A 20,324-nucleotide genomic window follows, 5' to 3' on the forward strand; every position below is an offset into this window, starting at 1 on the left:
TTAAGTGGTCTGGCATGCCCAACGCAACTGCTTGTTATCAGCCTACAACGCTGTTATGCATGTTGCCCTATCACAAGCCCTCTGTTTCCTCCCACAGTCCCTCCAATCACCAGTCATACCAAAAACACAACTTATCAAACCATCAACTGCACTCAGTAAACAGATCACCCAAATGGCCACCCACCATTGTGCGTGTTGAATACCCTCTGTGCTGCCTCCCACCCCATAAAAAATGTAAGTGGTCTGGCATGCCTAGCTTGGGCTGCTTTTATCATCCCACGCTAATGTTATCCATGTTTCCCCACCACAAGCTCTCTGTGTATCCTCCCGGCAGCCCTCCAATCACCAGTCACACCGAAAACACAACTTTGAAGCCGAAGGCATCCTACCTACGGGAAACGTCGTTTACGACGCAACTTTTAGCTCGCAGTGCTATTACAACGCAGACTTTAAAACGCATTCCATTACAACACAATACACTGGGGGGCGCTCTAGGATAGGGAATAGTTTTAATTTACTATCCAACACCTTCCCTAGTGTCCACGGGACTGGTGTTGGAATAGTAAATTAAAATATTCACTATCCAACACCCCTTAGTGTAATGCGTTGTCATGGAATGCGTTTTAAAACTTTCGTTGTTACAGCATGCGTGCTAAAAGCATGCGTTGTAACAACGTACATCCCCTACCTACCCATAAATATCTTTGAAAAAGCACGATAAGAGGCTTCTTACAAGTAGCCCTGTCCTCACATACAGAGCCCCAAGTATCAGTAAATGTCGAAGCTTGCCTGTGCTTTTTGAAGAAATTACGGCGCTTGCATGGAAATAATTATTTAAATATGGTACATTATATGAAAGAATTTCTCAAAATCATTGGGATATTTACAATTAAACAAAAATACTGACACACACCGCTGCTGTGCAAGCAGACTGGCATTCATTTCCATAATCTATTTTTTTAAATAACGTTCTTAATGTGCTTGCTCCCTTGTTTAAATTAAATACATTATGTACAAAAAAGCCTTGGTGAACGTGGTCATGTGCCCACATAGGCACATGTAAAACAAACACTAGGGCACGCAATGCAAGGGCAAACAACGAGCATGAATCCATTCCTAATTATGAGCCTTTTGTAATCGATTCAAGATGTGCATGCGCACAGAGGGACAAAACAAGCATTAAAAATGCAATAGGCCTCGCCTTTCATTAAGTTAAAGACATTTGCTTTGCTGTACAATACCATTAGCAAAGCAAATGCCTTAACTTAATCAAAGGCGAGACCTATTGCATTTTCAATGCTTGTTATTCTTGTGTGCAGAATATACTGCCCCAAGACTTAAGGCTGCTTCCTCTAATAAGAGCCACAGATGTCCCAAATGTATAAACTGCTCACGCGACCCTGAGATTTCCCACACAGAGTGAGATGGCCGTGGTTACCTTCTCAACGCGGTCATCAGAGGACGGGTAGCTGCTCTGTGATGCTTTTGTCAGGTCAATCTTTGTTTTTTACAATTGTATTGGTCTTTTTATGTGCTTTATAGAGTAAAGTCTTGATGAGAATACGGTCAGAGCGTTGGCTGTAAAATGGTGAAGCGCCTCCGAAGGGGGAAGAGAGAGGGATAGAAAGGGTAGCAGAGGGGTTGGTACCAGGTGACGTGACCTTGGAGCTCTGCTTGGGAAGGGGTCTTTGATTTGCTGGTCAAAGGGTAGGGAGAGGGGGTGATCTGGAGGTGCGAGGGGGCAGGTCTAACTTTCTCTGTTTTGAGGATCTTGGGTACATGGTTGGCAATCTTCTCCCAGAGTGCTTTGATTAGTTTTCAAAGAACATATGTTCGGAGCCTCCTTGCGTCTCTTCCAGCTCCCACATATGTTGGCGTTGTTCAGTTTGAGTTTGGAAAGTTTATCTGAAGAGGCAAATGTAGCCGAATAGATGCTTGAAACAAAGGACAAGTATTTATAATGTAATCATTGAGAGACTCTGTGGGTTCTTCCATCTTAAGTTTGTGAACACAAAGTCTAAAACAACATGCTACGGTGAGAGACAAGTCCAAAATGGGCAGGCTCTGGTAATTAGTGGACATCAGTGTGTCTTTATGAAAGACTAAGGCACCCAACCACCACCAAAAACAAACCAGCATGGTGTCAGCAAAGTAAATGTATGAATGAACACTCTGGGGTTCGATTACAAGGTGTGTCTACTACTGGAGTACCATAGCCAGAGACAAGTGGAACAAAGGAACCATCCATGAGATTGTTGCTTGGATATGAATTTACCTTAAAAAAATTAAAGACAAGCAGCGTTTGGCAAAACAGGAACATGTTGGTTTAATTCTACACAGCGGCCGGCAGGGTAGCGTCTGTAGAAAGTCTCTTATTGTACGGAGGTTTTATCCAACCATTTATACCGTTCATGAGGTACAATCAACCGATCTCGTAGTCTTGGCCTAGTGATAAACAAGTACAACCATCTGATAAGGCGGACACAGGTGGCTCTCGACCTCAGGGAGAGCTAGAGTGGGCCAGTGTGTGTCCAGATGTCTGGCATGGGGATCGCGTGATCACTACATGTGGCGTGTATGCTGTGTCCTGATTGGCTGAGTGTACCTAACTGTATGTGGTATCTATCTTTGTGGTATCTGGAGGGCGTGTGCCTTTTGGGCAAGGGTGTTTGTAGGGGCTAATTTCCTCGGACCGCTTTACGGTGTAACTGCCTATCTGTGAGATCGATCAGCATTTTCCGAGGGTGTGCGTTTGTCTTTGGGCTAAGTGTAACCCCACCTGTGACCGGTCAATCCGTGGGCTCGGGTTTGGGTTGCAGGGCCTGTCTGACCACGTATCTCTGACTCCAGGTTGATGGGAAGGTCACTTTGTGTGAATCCAACAGCATTGCTATGAGTTCGTTAAAATGTGTACAATTAACATGGTGATCATTGGTATAATTTTTACTGACACCCTCAGTATTGTGCATACAGCTGTCATAGTGTACATCAATATTGTCTTTACTGATATTGACATTGATGTGCATGTATTGATTATGGCATTGTATTCACTAGTATTGACATTATGTGAGGACATTTAGTGGGGTGCATCTGCATTACATTTATTGGTATTGGCGTGGTCGGGCCTGCATATATCATGAAGTGCAATGACATTGTAGTCACGAATATTAACAAAACGCTATAGCCTTACTGGATAACACATCCCATCAGTGACAAACCATGAAAAATACTCAGAAGCTGTGTTTCTTATTGAACTTTTTAAAGAGTGAATTGCATGAGGTCTTTCATGAGCTAAAGCTCTTTGTAGTCAGACCTAATCAGCACTTTTGGATTGACAGCAGTGCTTGTACAGGATTTTGCACCTCTTCTTACTGTGCAGGGTGGGGCGCTCACTCTTCTTACTGTGCAGGGTGAGATGCTCACTCTTATCGTGCAGGGTGAGGGGCTCACTCTTCTTACTGTGCAGGGTGAGGGGCTCACTCTTCTTACTGTGCAGGGTGAGGCGCTCACTCTTCTTATCGTGCAGGGTGAGGCGCTCACTCTTTACTGTGCAGGGTGAGGCACTCACTCTTCTTATCGTGCAGTGTGAGGCGCTCACTCTTCTTATTGTGCAGGGTGAGGCTCTCGCTCTTCTTACTGTGCAGGGTGAGATGCTTACTCTTCTTATCGTGCAGGGTGAGGCGCTCACTCTTACTGTGCAGGGTGAGGCGCTCACTCTTACTGTGCAGGGTGAGGCGTTCACTCTTACTGTGCAGGGTGAGGCGTTCACTCTTACTGTGCAGGGTGAGGCGTTCACTCTTACTGTGCAGGGTGAGGCGGTCACTCGTCTTACTGTGCAGGGTGAGGCGCTCACTCTTGGTCCTTTGCAGGGTGAGGTGCTCACTCTTCTTACTGTGCAGGGTGAGGAGATGCTTACTCATCTTATCGTGCAGGGTGAGCGCTCACTCTTCTTATCGTGCAGGGTGAGGCGCTCACTCTTACTGTGCAGGGTGAGGCATTCACTCTTACTGTGCAGGGTGAGGCGCTCACTCGTCTTACTGCGCAGGGTGAGGCGCTCACTCTTCCTCCTGCGCAGGGTGAGGTGCTCACTCTTCTTATTGTGCTGGATGAGGCGCTCACCCTTCTTATTGTGCAGGGGGAGGCGCTCACTCTTCTTATTGTGCAGGGGGAGGCGCTCACTCTTATTGTGCAGGGTGAGGCGCTCACTCTTCTTATTGTGCAGGGTGAGGCACTCACTCTTCTTATTGTGCAGCGTGAGGCGCTCTTATTGTGCAGCGTGAGGCGCTCACTCTTTTTATTGTGCAGGGTGAGGCGCTCACTCTTCTTATTGTGCAGGGTGAGGCGCTCACTCTTCTTATTGTACAGGGTGAGGCGCTCACTCTTCTTATCGTGCAGGGTGAGGCGCTCCCTCTTCTTACTGTGCAGGGTGAGGCGCTCCCTCTTATTGAGCAGGGTGAGGCGCTCCCTCTTATTGTGCAGGGTATGATGCTTACTCTTCTTATCGTGCAGTGTGAGGCGCTCACTCTTCTTATCGTGCAGGGTGAGGCACTCATTCTTATTGTGCAGTGTGAGGCGTTCACTCTTCTTACTGTACAGGGTGAGGTGGTCACTCTTCTTACTGTGCAGGGTGAGGTGCTCACTCTTTTTTTGCAGGGTAAGGGGCTCACTCTTCTTATTGTGCAGGCTGAGGCGCTCACTCTTCTTACTTTGCAGGGTGAGGTGCTCACTCTTCTTATTGTGCAGTGTGAGGCGCTCACTCTTCTTACTGTGCAGGGTGAGGCGCTCACTCTTCGTACTGTGCAGGGCGAGGTGCTCACTCTTATTGCGCAGGGTGAAGTGCTCACTCTTCTTACTGTGCAGGTTGAGGCGCTCATTCTTCTTACTGTGCAGGGTGAGGCGCCCACTTTTCTTATCTTGCCGGGTGACACGCTCGCTCTTCTTACTTTGCAGGGTGAGGCGCTCACTCTTCTTACTTTGCAGGGTGAGGCCCTCACTCTTCTTACTGTGCAGGGTGAGGCCCTCACTCTTCTTACTGTGCAGGGTGAGGCCCTCACTCTTATTGTGCAGGGTGAGGCGCTCACTTTTCTTACTGTGCGGGGTGAGGCGCTCACTCTTCTTACTGTGCAGGGTGAGGCCCTCACTCTTATTGTGCAGGGTGAGGCGCCCACTCTTCTTATCTTGCAGGGTGACACACTCGCTCTTCTTACTTTGCAGGGTGAGGTGCTCACTCTTCTCATTGTGCAGGGTGAGGTGCTCACTCCTCTTATCGTGCAGGGTGAGGCGCTCACTCTTCTTATTGTGCAGGGTGAGGCGCTCACTCCTCTTATCGTGCAGGGTGAGGCGCTCACTCTTCTTACTGTGCAGGGTGAGGCGCTCACTCTTCTTACTGTGCAGGGTGAGCCGCTCGCTCTTCTTATTGTGCAGGGTGAGGCGCTCCCTCTTCTTACTGTGCAGGGTGAGGCGCTCACTCTTCTTACTGTGCAGGGTACTGCGCTCACTCTTCTTACTGTGCAGGGTGAGGCACTCCCTCTTCTTATTGTGCAGCGTGAGGCGCTCTTATTGTGCAGCGTGAGGCGCTCACTCTTTTTATTGTGCAGGGTGAGGCGCTCACTCTTCTTATTGTGCAGGGTGAGGCGCTCACTCTTCTTATTGTACAGGGTGAGGCGCTCACTCTTCTTATCGTGCAGGGTGAGGCGCTCCCTCTTCTTACTGTGCAGGGTGAGGCGCTCCCTCTTATTGAGCAGGGTGAGGCGCTCCCTCTTATTGTGCAGGGTATGATGCTTACTCTTCTTATCGTGCAGTGTGAGGCGCTCACTCTTCTTATCGTGCAGGGTGAGGCACTCATTCTTATTGTGCAGTGTGAGGCGTTCACTCTTCTTACTGTACAGGGTGAGGTGGTCACTCTTCTTACTGTGCAGGGTGAGGTGCTCACTCTTTTTTTGCAGGGTAAGGGGCTCACTCTTCTTATTGTGCAGGCTGAGGCGCTCACTCTTCTTACTTTGCAGGGTGAGGTGCTCACTCTTCTTATTGTGCAGTGTGAGGCGCTCACTCTTCTTACTGTGCAGGGTGAGGCGCTCACTCTTCGTACTGTGCAGGGCGAGGTGCTCACTCTTATTGCGCAGGGTGAAGTGCTCACTCTTCTTACTGTGCGGGTTGAGGCGCTCATTCTTCTTACTGTGCAGGGTGAGGCGCCCACTTTTCTTATTTTGCCGGGTGACACGCTCGCTCTTCTTACTTTGCAGGGTGAGGCGCTCACTCTTCTTACTTTGCAGGGTGAGGCCCTCACTCTTCTTACTGTGCAGGGTGAGGCCCTCACTCTTCTTACTGTGCAGGGTGAGGCCCTCACTCTTATTGTGCAGGGTGAGGCGCTCACTTTTCTTACTGTGCGGGGTGAGGCGCTCACTCTTCTTACTGTGCAGGGTGAGGCCCTCACTCTTATTGTGCAGGGTGAGGCGCCCACTCTTCTTATCTTGCAGGGTGACACACTCGCTCTTCTTACTTTGCAGGGTGAGGTGCTCACTCTTCTCATTGTGCAGGGTGAGGTGCTCACTCCTCTTATCGTGCAGGGTGAGGCGCTCACTCTTCTTATTGTGCAGGGTGAGGCGCTCACTCCTCTTATCGTGCAGGGTGAGGCGCTCACTCTTCTTACTGTGCAGGGTGAGGCGCTCACTCTTCTTACTGTGCAGGGTGAGCCGCTCGCTCTTCTTATTGTGCAGGGTGAGGCGCTCCCTCTTCTTACTGTGCAGGGTGAGGCGCTCACTCTTCTTACTGTGCAGGGTGAGGCACTCCCTCTTCTTATTGTGCAGGGTGAGGCGCTCCCTCTTCTTACTGTGCAGGGTGAGGCGCTCACTCTTCTTACTGTGCAGGGTGAGCCGCTCGCTCTTAGTGTGCAGGGCAAGGTGCTCAGTCTTCTTATTGTGCAGGGTGAGGCACTCCCTCTTCTTATTGTGCAGGGTGAGGCACTCACTCTTTTTATCAAGACTCTCTCCAGCTCTAAGCCGGTGTACATTCATCATTGTTGTGGGTCTTTCTTGCCTGTAGTAATTCCATGGCTGGGGCAGAACTCGCTCCAGCTCTAAGCCGGTGTGCATTTATGATTGTTGTGGGTCCTTTCTGGCTGCAGTAATTCCAGGGCTGGTGTTGCACTCGCTCCAGCTCTAAGCCGGTGTACATTCATGATTGTTGTGGGTCTTTCCTGCCTGTAGTAATTCCATGGCTGGTGTTGCACTCGCTCCAGCTCTAAGCCGGAGTGCATTTATGATTGTTGTGGGTCCTTTCTGGCTGCAGTAATTCCATGGATGGTGTTGCACTCGCTCCAGCTCTAAGCCGGAGTGCATTTATGATTGTTCTGGGTCCTTTCTGGCTGCAGTAATTCCATGGCTGGTGTTGCACTCGCTCCAGCTCTAAGCCGGAGTGCATTTATGATTGTTCTGGGTCCTTTCTGGCTGCAGTAATTCTATGGCTGGTGTTGCACTCGCTCCAGCTCTAAGCCAGAGTGCATTTATGATTGTTGTCGGTCCTTCCTGGCAACAGTAATTCCATGGCTGGTGTTGCACTCGCTCCAGCTCTAAGCCGGAGTGCATTTATGATTGTTGTGGGTCCTTTCTGGCTGCAGTAATTCCATGGCTGGTGTTGCACTCGCTCCAGCTCTAAGCTGGAGTGCATTTATGATTGTTCTGGGTCCTTTCTGGCTGCAGTAATTCCATGGCTGGTGTTGCACTCGCTCCAGCTCTAAGCCGGAGTGCATTTATGATTGTTCTGGGTCCTTTCTGGCTGCAGTAATTCTATGGCTGGTGTTGCACTCGCTCCAGCTCTAAGCCAGAGTGCATTTATGATTGTTGTCGGTCCTTCCTGGCAACAGTAATTCCATGGCTGGTGTTGCACTCGCTCCAGCTCTAAGCCGGAGTGCATTTATGATTGTTCTGGGTCCTTTCTGGCTGCAGTAATTCCATGGCTGGTGCTGCACTCGCTCCAGCTCTAAGCCGGAGTGCATTTATGATTGTTCTGGGTCCTTTCTGGCTGCAGTAATTCCATGGCTGGTGTTGCACTCGCTCCAGCTCTAAGCCAGAGTGCATTTATGATTGTTGTCGGTCCTTCCTGGCAACAGTAATTCCATGGCTGGTGTTGCACTCGCTCCAGCTCTAAGCCGGAGTGCATTTATGATTGTTCTGGGTCCTTTCTGGCTGCAGTAATTCCATGGCTGGTGTTGCACTCGCTCCAGCTCTAAGCCGGAATGCATTTATGATTGTTCTGGGTCCTTTCTGGCTGCAGTAATTCCATGGCTGGTGCTGCACTCGCTCCAGCTCTAAGCCAGAGTGCATTTATGATTGTTCTGGGTCCTTTCTGGCTGCAGTAATTCCATGGCTGGTGTTGCACTCGCTCCAGCTCTAAGCCGGAATGCATTTATGATTGTTCTGGGTCCTTTCTGGCTGCAGTAATTCCATGGCTGGTGCTGCGCTCGCTCCAGCTCTAAGCCAGAGTGCATTTATGATTGTTCTGGGTCCTTTCTGGCTGCAGTAATTCCATGGCTGGTGTTGCACTCGCTCCAGCTCTAAGCCGGAGTGCATTTATGATTGTTGTGGGTCCTTTCTGGCTGCAGTAATTCCATGGATGGTGTTGCACTCGCTCCAGCTCTAAGCCGGAGTGCATTTATGATTGTTCTGGGTCCTTTCTGGCTGCAGTAATTCCATGGCTGGTGTTGCACTCGCTCCAGCTCTAAGCCGGAGTGCATTTATGATTGTTCTGGGTCCTTTCTGGCTGCAGTAATTCCATGGCTGGTGTTGCACTCGCTCCAGCTCTAAGCCAGAGTGCATTTATGATTGTTGTCGGTCCTTCCTGGCAACAGTAATTCCATGGCTGGTGTTGCACTCGCTCCAGCTCTAAGCCGGAGTGCATTTATGATTGTTGTGGGTCCTTTCTGGCTGCAGTAATTCCATGGCTGGTGTTGCACTCGCTCCAGCTCTAAGCTGGAGTGCATTTATGATTGTTCTGGGTCCTTTCTGGCTGCAGTAATTCCATGGCTGGTGTTGCACTCGCTCCAGCTCTAAGCCGGAGTGCATTTATGATTGTTCTGGGTCCTTTCTGGCTGCAGTAATTCTATGGCTGGTGTTGCACTCGCTCCAGCTCTAAGCCAGAGTGCATTTATGATTGTTGTCGGTCCTTCCTGGCAACAGTAATTCCATGGCTGGTGTTGCACTCGCTCCAGCTCTAAGCCGGAGTGCATTTATGATTGTTCTGGGTCCTTTCTGGCTGCAGTAATTCCATGGCTGGTGCTGCACTCGCTCCAGCTCTAAGCCGGAGTGCATTTATGATTGTTCTGGGTCCTTTCTGGCTGCAGTAATTCCATGGCTGGTGTTGCACTCGCTCCAGCTCTAAGCCAGAGTGCATTTATGATTGTTGTCGGTCCTTCCTGGCAACAGTAATTCCATGGCTGGTGTTGCACTCGCTCCAGCTCTAAGCCGGAGTGCATTTATGATTGTTCTGGGTCCTTTCTGGCTGCAGTAATTCCATGGCTGGTGTTGCACTCGCTCCAGCTCTAAGCCGGAATGCATTTATGATTGTTCTGGGTCCTTTCTGGCTGCAGTAATTCCATGGCTGGCGCTGCACTCGCTCCAGCTCTAAGCCAGAGTGCATTTATGATTGTTCTGGGTCCTTTCTGGCTGCAGTAATTCCATGGCTGGTGTTGCACTCGCTCCAGCTCTAAGCCGGAATGCATTTATGATTGTTCTGGGTCCTTTCTGGCTGCAGTAATTCCATGGCTGGTGCTGCACTCGCTCCAGCTCTAAGCCAGAGTGCATTTATGATTGTTCTGGGTCCTTTCTGGCTGCAGTAATTCCATGGCTGGTGTTGCACTCGCTCCAGCTCTAAGCCGGAATGCATTTATGATTGTTCTGGGTCCTTTCTGGCTGCAGTAATTCTATGGATGGTGTTGCACTCGCTCCAGCTCTAAGCTGGAGTGCATTTATGATTGTTCTGGGTCCTTTCTGGCTACAGTAATTCCATGGCTGGTGTTGCACTCGCTCCAGCTCTAAGCTGGAATGCATTTATGATTGTTGTGGGTCCTTTCTGGCTGCAGTAACTAAAGAAGTGTAGTTTGTGAATAAGAAAAGGCTACTCTTATGTGTGCTTGCATGTTCCTCCCTAAATCGCTCCCTAACCCTTCCGTACTCCTCCCGTAACTCTTCATCTTTTACTAGTATTTCGGAGTTCCCCTCTGTCCCTCCTACATTTACTACTAAACATATACTTACGTGTGCAGAGATCTCGGCGTATAAAATATAGGCGAGGCGGAGGCGTGACCTCGGCACGTAGGTATGTGAAAGGCTCCTGGATGCTTTTACACCTTTCACTGCACCCCACATGTCATGAGATTATCCTACACATGATGTTCCTCCCCTTCATTATTCTCAAATGAGTTATTTTGGCTGAAATTGGCATTTGCTTGAGCAGGTTTACACAGATGTTGTATTCGTTGGACACAGGGTCATGTGTTTTTTTTATTGTATTTGACACCATTTGTGTTTGTTTGTAACGGGCCTTCAAGTGTGTGCTTTGATGGTTGTGCTTTTGCTGTATGAATAATAAGCGAGGGTGGCCTTAATTGTGAGGAGTGAGGTTTCACCATAAAGCTCTCCCCGTAGCCGGCCATACTGCTGGTATCTACGATGCGCGGGGCAGTGCGGCTAGAGGTCGCTTCTCTGGGTGGTATCCGTGCATGGAAGGGGTCCAGGCCATGGTAAGATAACGGTTCCTGGAGATCGCTGTGATGCACTGGTGCACCAGGGCTACTGCTTGGGGTCATCCCTCTGGGTGTCATCTGTGCATAGGTTAGGAAGGGATCTCGCGCATGGATTAGGGAAGGGTTCCTGCGGATCACTGTGATGCACTGGTGCACCAGGGCTACGGCTTGGGGTCATCCCTCTGGGTGTCATCTGTGCATAGGTTAGGAAGGGATCTCGCGCATGGATTAGGGAAGGGTTCCTGCGGATCACTGTGATGCACTGGTGCACCAGGGCTACGGCTTGGGGTCATCCCTCTGGGTGTCATCTGTGCATAGGTTAGGAAGGGATCTCGCGCACGGATTAGGGAAGGGTTCCTGCGGATCACTGTGATGCACTGGTGCACCAGGGCTACGGCTTGGGGTCATCCCTCTGGGTGTCATCCATGCATAGGTTAGGAAGGGATCTCGCGCATGGATTAGGGAAGGGTTCCTGCGGATCACTGTGATGCACTGGTGCACCAGGGCTACGGCTTGGGGTCATCCCTCTGGGTGTCATCTGTGCATAGGTTAGGAAGGGATCTCGCGCATGGATTAGGGAAGGGTTCCTGCGGATCACTGTGATGCACTGGTGCACCAGGGCTACTGCTTGGGGTCATCCCTCTGGGTGTCATCTGTGCATAGGTTAGGAAGGGATCTCGCGCACGGATTAGGGAAGGGTTCCTGCGGATCACTGTGATGCACTGGTGCACCAGGGCTACTGCTTGGGGTCATCCCTCTGGGTGTCATCCATGCATAGGTTAGGAAGGGATCTCGCGCATGGATTAGGGAAGGGTTCCTGCGGATCACTGTGATGCACTGGTGCACCAGGGCTACGGCTTGGGGTCATCCCTCTGGGTGTCATCCATTCATAGGTTAGGAAGGGATCTCGCGCATGGATTAGGGAAGGGTTCCTGCGGATCACTGTGATGCACTGGTGCACCAGGGCTACGGCTTGGGGTCATCCCTCTGGGTGTCATCTGTGCATAGGTTAGGAAGGGATCTCGCGCATGGATTAGGGAAGGGTTCCTGCGGATCACTGTGATGCACTGGTGCACCAGGGCTACTGCTTGGGGTCATCCCTCTGGGTGTCATCCATGCATAGGTTAGGAAGGGATCTCGCGCATGGATTAGGGAAGGGTTCCTGCGGATCACTGTGATGCACTGGTGCACCAGGGCTACGGCTTGGGGTCATCCCTCTGGGTGTCATCCATTCATAGGTTAGGAAGGGATCTCGCGCATGGATTAGGGAAGGGTTCCTGCGGATCACTGTGATGCACTGGTGCACCAGGGCTACGGCTTGGGGTCATCCCTCTGGGTGTCATCCATGCATAGGTTAGGAAGGGATCTCGCGCATGGATTAGGGAAGGGTTCCTGCGGATCACTGTGATGCACTGGTGCACCAGGGCTACGGCTTGGGGTCATCCCTCTGGGTGTCATCCATGCATAGGTTAGGAAGGGATCTCGCGCATGGATTAGGGAAGGGTTCCTGCGGATCACTGTGATGCACTGGTGCACCAGGGCTACGGCTTGGGGTCATCCCTCTGGGTGTCATCCGTGCATAGGTTAGGAAGGGATCTCGCGCATGGATTAGGGAAGGGTTCCTGCGGATCACTGTGATGCACTGGTGCACCAGGGCTACTGCTTAGGGTCATCCCTCTGGGTGTCATCCATGCATAGGTTAGGAAGGGATCTCGCGCATGGATTAGGGAAGGGTTCCTGCGGATCACTGTGATGCACTGGTGCACCAGGGCTACGGCTTGGGGTCATCCCTCTGGGTGTCATCTGTGCATAGGTTAGGAAGGGATCTCGCGCATGGATTAGGGAAGGGTTCCTGCGGATCACTGTGATGCACTGGTGCACCAGGGCTACGGCTTGGGGTCATCCCTCTGGGTGTCATCTGTGCATAGGTTAGGAAGGGATCTCGCGCATGGATTAGGGAAGGGTTCCTGCGGATCACTGTGATGCACTGGTGCACCAGGGCTACTGCTTGGGGTCATCCCTCTGGGTGTCATCTGTGCATAGGTTAGGAAGGGATCTCGCGCATGGATTAGGGAAGGGTTCCTGCGGATCACTGTGATGCACTGGTGCACCAGGGCTACTGCTTGGGGTCATCCCTCTGGGTGTCATCTGTGCATAGGTTAGGAAGGGATCTCGCGCATGGATTAGGGAAGGGTTCCTGCGGATCACTGTGATGCACTGGTGCACCAGGGCTACTGCTTGGGGTCATCCCTCTGGGTGTCATCCATGCATAGGTTAGGAAGGGATCTCGCGCATGGATTAGGGAAGGGTTCCTGCGGATCACTGTGATGCACTGGTGCACCAGGGCTACGGCTTGGGGTCATCCCTCTGGGTGTCATCCATGCATAGGTTAGGAAGGGATCTCGCGCATGGATTAGGGAAGGGTTCCTGCGGATCACTGTGATGCACTGGTGCACCAGGGCTACGGCTTGGGGTCATCCCTCTGGGTGTCATCCATGCATAGGTTAGGAAGGGATCTCGCGCATGGATTAGGGAAGGGTTCCTGCGGATCACTGTGATGCACTGGTGCACCAGGGCTACGGCTTGGGGTCATCCCTCTGGGTGTCATCCATTCATAGGTTAGGAAGGGATCTCGCGCATGGATTAGGGAAGGGTTCCTGCGGATCACTGTGATGCACTGGTGCACCAGGGCTACGGCTTGGGGTCATCCCTCTGGGTGTCATCTGTGCATAGGTTAGGAAGGGATCTCGCGCATGGATTAGGGAAGGGTTCCTGCAGATCGCCGTGATGCAAGATGAACGGGGCCCATGGCAGTGACAAAGCTATGCACTTTGTGAGATAGGGGCTCCTTACACTTGTCATCATATCAGTCCTGAAAGAGTCTTGTGATGTGCAGCTAGAGGAGGTTGGATTTGGCTTCTGACATATATAATGATGTGATGATCTTGCTCTCTGCTGTTTCTCTTTCAGAAATTGAGGAGGCCCCTTGTCTGGGTGTTAGAGCGAATTGTATGTAAGTGAGCTGGAGGTGTGTGTTAGGTTTAGGGAAGGTCTGTACGTGGGAAAGGAATGAGCTTGGGTGGAGAGTATGTGTACATCACGATGTGTTCAACTAGGAAAGAGCTGTGTATGTGTGTGTAATGGGGTCTAATGTGGTGTATGTGTGAGGGGATGGTCAGTCTTTGTGAATGATGGTGAGGGCTGTATTTGAGCCATTGTGTGCATATGTGCTGTGAGTGGGGTGTAGGAGCTGTGTGCGAGCTGGGGTATTTCTGACTGAGGATGTGGGAGTCGTGGTATGTCTGTGTAAGTGGGGGCCTGTGTGTGGTTTGAGTTGGGGTAATAGGCATGTGTGGGGGTAAGTCAGGGTAAGTGATCGCATGGAGATGGCTTCTGAATGAGTCAGGGTAAATCTGAGTGACAGGGAGTGGGGTTGCAGGGGGAGGGGCATGTCTTTGTGTGAGGGGTGTATGCCAGTGAGCAGTCGCTGTGAGTGGTAGTATGTTGTGTGTGAGTGGGAGTTGTAACACTAACTAAGGATGACCCATTCATCTTCCCTCATTTAAAGTCCTATGAGTTGTCTCTCTTACCCCATTTTCCCCTCCCTTGTCCATTTTCTTGTTTCTTCTCTCATTTCTCGCCCTTTCTTGTGTAGCTTCTTGTGCCCTCTTACCCACTTTTGTCCCTTGTTTTGCCCCTCCCCCTCCCCCCCTTTTCTTACGCACTCCATTGGCCGCTCCTCTGACGCGCTCCATTCTTAGTTCTCTTTTCCCTCTTGTTAACCTTATTGCTGCCTTTCCTCCCCTCTTTTCTCTTTCCTTCTGTTATTCCTACTCTTCTCTGCACTTTCTTGCCCTCCTCTCTAACCCCTTTCTTGCCCCCTCTGTCCCTCTGTCTTGCCCTCCCTTTTCTCTGGTTATCTCCCACTTTGGGTACCATCTCACTGTTTAAAGACCCAGTTCTGGCTGTGGGGTCCAGTCTTTTTAAAACTACTTCTGGCTTGTTTTCATAGCGTGGAGGGGGACTCTCAGGGCAGTGAGTCCGGGACGATAGTGGATGGCCCCAACAACCAGATCCCATATCGCTGCAATGCGGACTCCAGGAGTGACCACTACCAGCTACCACCATCCATGTCACACCCACCGCCATCTCCCGCCAGCCTTCAGTGGAACCAGCGAGCTCGCCTGCAGCCGGCCAGTGTGTCCTTGCGCAAGCAGGAGGAGGAGGATTTCAAGCGCTCCAAAGCCTTGTCGGACAGCTATGAGCTGTCCATGGATCTGCAGGATAAGAAGGTAGGCTTGAGCAGTGCGCTGGGTTCAGGTATCGAGTGGGCACCAGAACTTCCGCATAAAACTCTAGGCTTGAGCCTTGCTTGGGGTGAGGAGCTGCTGGGCAAACTTGTTCTTGTGCATTCAAAGGGCAGTTCATGCGTATATGGGGTTCAGGTGCTTGGGGGTGACAAGATTTAGGTGCTGAAAATGGGATGTGATATACAGGACAGAAAGGTAGACTTGGGCAGTGTGTGAGGTTCCAAGACCCAGAGTTGGGAGCAGGAATTCAAGAATAAAAAAGTTGACTTGAGCAGTGCATGGGGTCCAAAGACGACATGAGCTTGAGAATGAAAAGGTAGACTTGAGTCGTGCGGGGGTTCCAAGACTGGGCATGGGGTACATGAGCTGAGAATGAAAAGGTAGACTTGAGTCGTGCCCTTGGTTCCTAGACTGGGCATGGGGTACATGAGCTTGAGAATGAAAAGGTAGACTTGAGTCGTGCAGGGGTTCCAAGACTGGGCATGGGGTACATGAGCTGAGAATAAAAAGGTAGACTTGAGTCGTGCCCGTGGTTCAAAGACTGGGCGTGGGGTACATGAGCTTGATAATGAAAAGGTAGACTTGAGTCGTGCCCGTGATTCCAAGACTGGGCATGGGTTACAAGAGCTTGAGAATGAAAAAGTAGACTTAAGTCGTGCCCGGGGTCCAAAGAGTGGGCATGGGGTACATGAACTTGAGAATGAAAAGGAAGACTTGAGTCGTGCCCGGGGTCCAAAGAGTGGGCATGGGGTACATGAGCTTTAGAGTGAAAAGGAAGACTTGAGTCGTGCCCGAGGTTCCAATACTGGGCATGGGGTACATGAGTTCGAGAATGAAAAGGTAGACTTAAGTCGTGCAGGGGTTCAAAGACTGGGCATGGGGTACAAGAGCAGAGAATGAAAAGGTAGACTTGAGTCGTGCGGGGGTTCAAAGACTGGGCATGGGGTACAAGAGCTTGAGAATGAAAAGGTTGACTTAAGTCATGCCCGGGGTCCAAAGAGTGGGCATGGGGTACATGAGCTTGAGAATGAAAAGGTAGACTTGAGTCGTGCCCGGGATTCCAAGACTGGGCATGGGGTACGGGAGCTTGAGAATGAAAAGGTAGACTTGAGTCGTGTGGGGGTCAGAGACTGGGCATGGGGTACATGAGCTGAGAATGAAAAGGTAGACTTGAGTCGTGCCCGTGGTTCCTAGACTGGACATGGGGTACATGAGCTTGAGAATGAAAAGGTAGACTTGAGTCGTGCCTGGGGTTCGAAGACTGGGCATGGGGTACATGAGCTTGAGAATGAAAAGGTAGACTTGAGTCGTGGCCGGGATTCCAAGACTGGGCATGGGGTACATGAGCTGAGAATGAAAAAGTAGACTTGAGTCGTGCCCGTGGTTCAAAGACTGGGCGTGGGGTACATGAGCTTGAGAATGAAAAGGTAGACTTTAGTCGTGCCCGTGGTTCCTAGACTAGGCATGGGGTACATGAGCTTGAGAATGAAAAGGTAGACTTGAGTCGTGCCCGTGGTTTCAAGACTGGGCATGGGGTACATGAGCTGAGAATGAAAAGGTAGACTTTAGTCGTGCCCGTGGTTCCTAGACTAGGCATGGGGTACATGAGCTTGAGAATAAAAAGGTAGACTTGAGTCGTGCCCGTGGTTTCAAGACTGGGCATGGGGTACATGAGCTGAGAATGAAAAGGTAGACTTGAGTCGTGCCCGTGGTTCCTAGACTGGTCATGGGGTACATGAGCTTGAGAATGAAAAGGTAGACTTTAGTCGTGCCCGGGGTTACTAGACTGTGCATTGGGTACATGAGCTTGAGAATGAAAAGGTAGACTTGAGTCGTGCCCAGCGTCCAAAGACTGGGCATGGGGTACATGAGCTTGAGAATGAAAAGGTAGACTTGAGTCGTGGCCGGGATTCCAAGACTGGGCATGGGGTACATGAGCTGAGAATGAAAAGGTAGACTTGAGTCGTGCCCGTGGTTCAAAGACTGGGCGTGGGGTACATGAGCTTGAGAATGAAAAGGTAGACTTTAGTCGTGCCCGTGGTTCCTAGACTAGGCATGGGGTACATGAGCTTGAGAATGAAAAGGTAGACTTGAATCGTGCCCGTGGTTTCAAGACTGGGCATGGGCTTGAGAATGAAAAGGTAGGCTTGAGTCGTGCCTGTGGTTCCACGACTGGGCATGGGGTACATGAGCTTGAGAATAAAAAGGTAGACTTGAGTCGTGCCCGTGGTTCCTAGACTGGGCATGGGGTACATGAGCTGAGAATGAAAAGGTAGACTTGAGTCGTGCCCAGCGTCCAAAGACTGGGCATGGGGTACATGAGCTTGAGAATGAAAAGGTAGACTTGAGTCGTGCGGGGGTTCAAAGACTGGGGATTGGGTACATGAGCTTGAGAATGAAAAGGTAGACTTGAGTCGTGCCCGTGGTTCAAAGACTGGGCGTGAGGTACATGAGCTTGAGAATGAAAAGGTAGACGTGAGTCGTGCCCGTGGTTCAAAGACTGGGCGTGGGGTACATGATCTTGAGAATGAAAAGGTAGACTTTAGTCGTGCCCGAGGTTACTAGACTGGGCATTGGGTACATGAGCTTGAGAATGAAAAGTTAGACTTTAGTCGTGCCCGGGGTTACTAGACTGGGCATTGGGTACATGAGCTTGAGAATGAAAAGGTACACTTGAGTCGTGCGGGGGTTCAAAGACTGGGCATGGGGTACATGAGCTTGAGAATGAAAAGGTAGACTTGAGTCGTGCCTGGGGTTCCAAGACTGGGCATGAGGTACATGAGCTTGAGAATGAAAAGGTAGACTTGAGTCGTGTCCGGCGTTAAAATATTGGGCATGGGGTACATTAACTTGAGAAAGAAAAGGTAGACTTGAGTCATGCCCGTGATTCCAAGACTGGGCATGGGGTACATGAACTTGAGAATGAAAAGGTAGACTTGAGTCATGCCCGGGATTCCAAGACTGGGCATGGGGTACATGAGCTTGAGAATGAAAAGGTAGACTTGAGTCGTGCCCGGGATTCCAAGACTGGGCATGGGGTACATGAGCTTGAGAATGAAAAGGTAGACTTGAGTCGTGCCCGTGGTTTCAAGACTGGGCATGGGGTACATGAGCTGAGAATGAAAAGGTAGACTTTAGTCGTGCCCGTGGTTCCTAGACTAGGCATGGGGTACATGAGCTTGAGAATAAAAAGGTAGACTTGAGTCGTGCCCGTGGTTTCAAGACTGGGCATGGGGTACATGAGCTGAGAATGAAAAGGTAGACTTGAGTCGTGCCCGTGGTTCCTAGACTGGTCATGGGGTACATGAGCTTGAGAATGAAAAGGTAGACTTTAGTCGTGCCCGGGGTTACTAGACTGTGCATTGGGTACATGAGCTTGAGAATGAAAAGGTAGACTTGAGTCGTGCCCAGCGTCCAAAGACTGGGCATGGGGTACATGAGCTTGAGAATGAAAAGGTAGACTTGAGTCGTGGCCGGGATTCCAAGACTGGGCATGGGGTACATGAGCTGAGAATGAAAAGGTAGACTTGAGTCGTGCCCGTGGTTCAAAGACTGGGCGTGGGGTACATGAGCTTGAGAATGAAAAGGTAGACTTTAGTCGTGCCCGTGGTTCCTAGACTAGGCATGGGGTACATGAGCTTGAGAATGAAAAGGTAGACTTGAGTCGTGCCCGTGGTTTCAAGACTGGGCATGGGCTTGAGAATGAAAAGGTAGGCTTGAGTCGTGCCTGTGGTTCCACGACTGGGCATGGGGTACATGAGCTTGAGAATAAAAAGGTAGACTTGAGTCGTGCCCGTGGTTCCTAGACTGGGCATGGGGTACATGAGCTGAGAATGAAAAGGTAGACTTGAGTCGTGCCCAGCGTCCAAAGACTGGGCATGGGGTACATGAGCTTGAGAATGAAAAGGTAGACTTGAGTCGTGCGGGGGTTCAAAGACTGGGGATTGGGTACATGAGCTTGAGAATGAAAAGGTAGACTTGAGTCGTGCCCGTGGTTCAAAGACTGGGCGTGAGGTACATGAGCTTGAGAATGAAAAGGTAGACGTGAGTCGTGCCCGTGGTTCAAAGACTGGGCGTGGGGTACATGATCTTGAGAATGAAAAGGTAGACTTTAGTCGTGCCCGAGGTTACTAGACTGGGCATTGGGTACATGAGCTTGAGAATGAAAAGTTAGACTTTAGTCGTGCCCGGGGTTACTAGACTGGGCATTGGGTACATGAGCTTGAGAATGAAAAGGTACACTTGAGTCGTGCGGGGGTTCAAAGACTGGGCATGGGGTACATGAGCTTGAGAATGAAAAGGTAGACTTGAGTCGTGTCCGGCGTTAAAATATTGGGCATGGGGTACATTAACTTGAGAAAGAAAAGGTAGACTTGAGTCATGCCCGTGATTCCAAGACTGGGCATGGGGTACATGAACTTGAGAATGAAAAGGTAGACTTGAGTCGTGCCCGGGATTCCAAGACTGGGCATGGGGTACATGAGCTGAGAATGAAAAGGTAGACTTGAGTCGTGCCCGGGATTCCAAGACTGGGCATGGGGTACATGAGCTGAGAATGAAAAGGTAGACTTGAGTCGTGCCCGGGAATCCAACACTGGGCATGGGGTACATGAGCTAAGAATGAAAAGGTAGACTTGAGTCGTGCCCGTGATTCCAAGACTGGGCACGGGGTACATGAGCTTGAGAATGAAAAGGTAGACTTGAGTCGTGCGGAGGTCAGAGACTGGGCATGGGGTACATGAGCTGAGAATGAAAAGGTAGACTTGAGTCGTGCCCAGCGTCCAAAGACTGGGCATGGGGTATATGAGCTTGAGAATGAAAAGGTAGACTTGAGTCCTGCCCTTGGTTCCTAGACTGGGCATGGGGTACATGAGCTTGAGAATGAAAAGGTAGACTTGAGTCGTGCCCGGGATTCCAAGACTGGGCATGGGGTACGGGAGCTTGAGAATGAAAAGGTAGACTTGAGTTGTGCCCGTGGTTCCTAGACTGGGCAAGGGGTACATGAGCTAAGAATGAAAAGGTAGTCTTGAGTCGTGCCCGTGGTTCCTAGATTGGGCATGGGGTACATGAGCTTGAGAATGAAAAGGTAGACTTGAGTCGTGCCCTTGGTTCCTAGACTGGGCGTGGGGTACATGAGCTTGAGAATGTAAAGGTAGGCTTGAGTCATGCTTGGGTTTCCAAGACTGGGCATGGGGTACATGAGCTTGAGAATGAAAAGGTAGACTTGAGTCGTGCCCGTGGTTCCTAGACTGGGCAAGGGGTACATGAGCTAAGAA

At 50.7% G+C, this 20,324-nt stretch overlaps 1 protein-coding gene across 5 annotated transcripts in view; it reads left to right on the forward strand.

The window, feature by feature from the left end:
• Positions 1 to 20,324, forward strand: part of IQSEC2 (IQ motif and Sec7 domain ArfGEF 2) — a 942,770-nt gene that overhangs the window by 681,129 nt on the left and 241,317 nt on the right. For all 5 annotated transcript variants that reach the window (XM_086940141.1, XM_086940140.1, XM_086940143.1 and 2 more), the window contains one exon: positions 14,751 to 15,030. In XM_086940141.1, the coding sequence (XP_086796267.1) occupies positions 14,751 to 15,030 (280 nt within the window). The remainder of the gene's footprint in view (positions 1 to 14,750; positions 15,031 to 20,324) is intronic.

Source organism: Lissotriton vulgaris, chromosome 10 (assembly GCF_964263255.1).
Source record: "Lissotriton vulgaris chromosome 10, aLisVul1.2, whole genome shotgun sequence".
NCBI lineage: Eukaryota > Metazoa > Chordata > Amphibia > Caudata > Salamandridae > Lissotriton > Lissotriton vulgaris.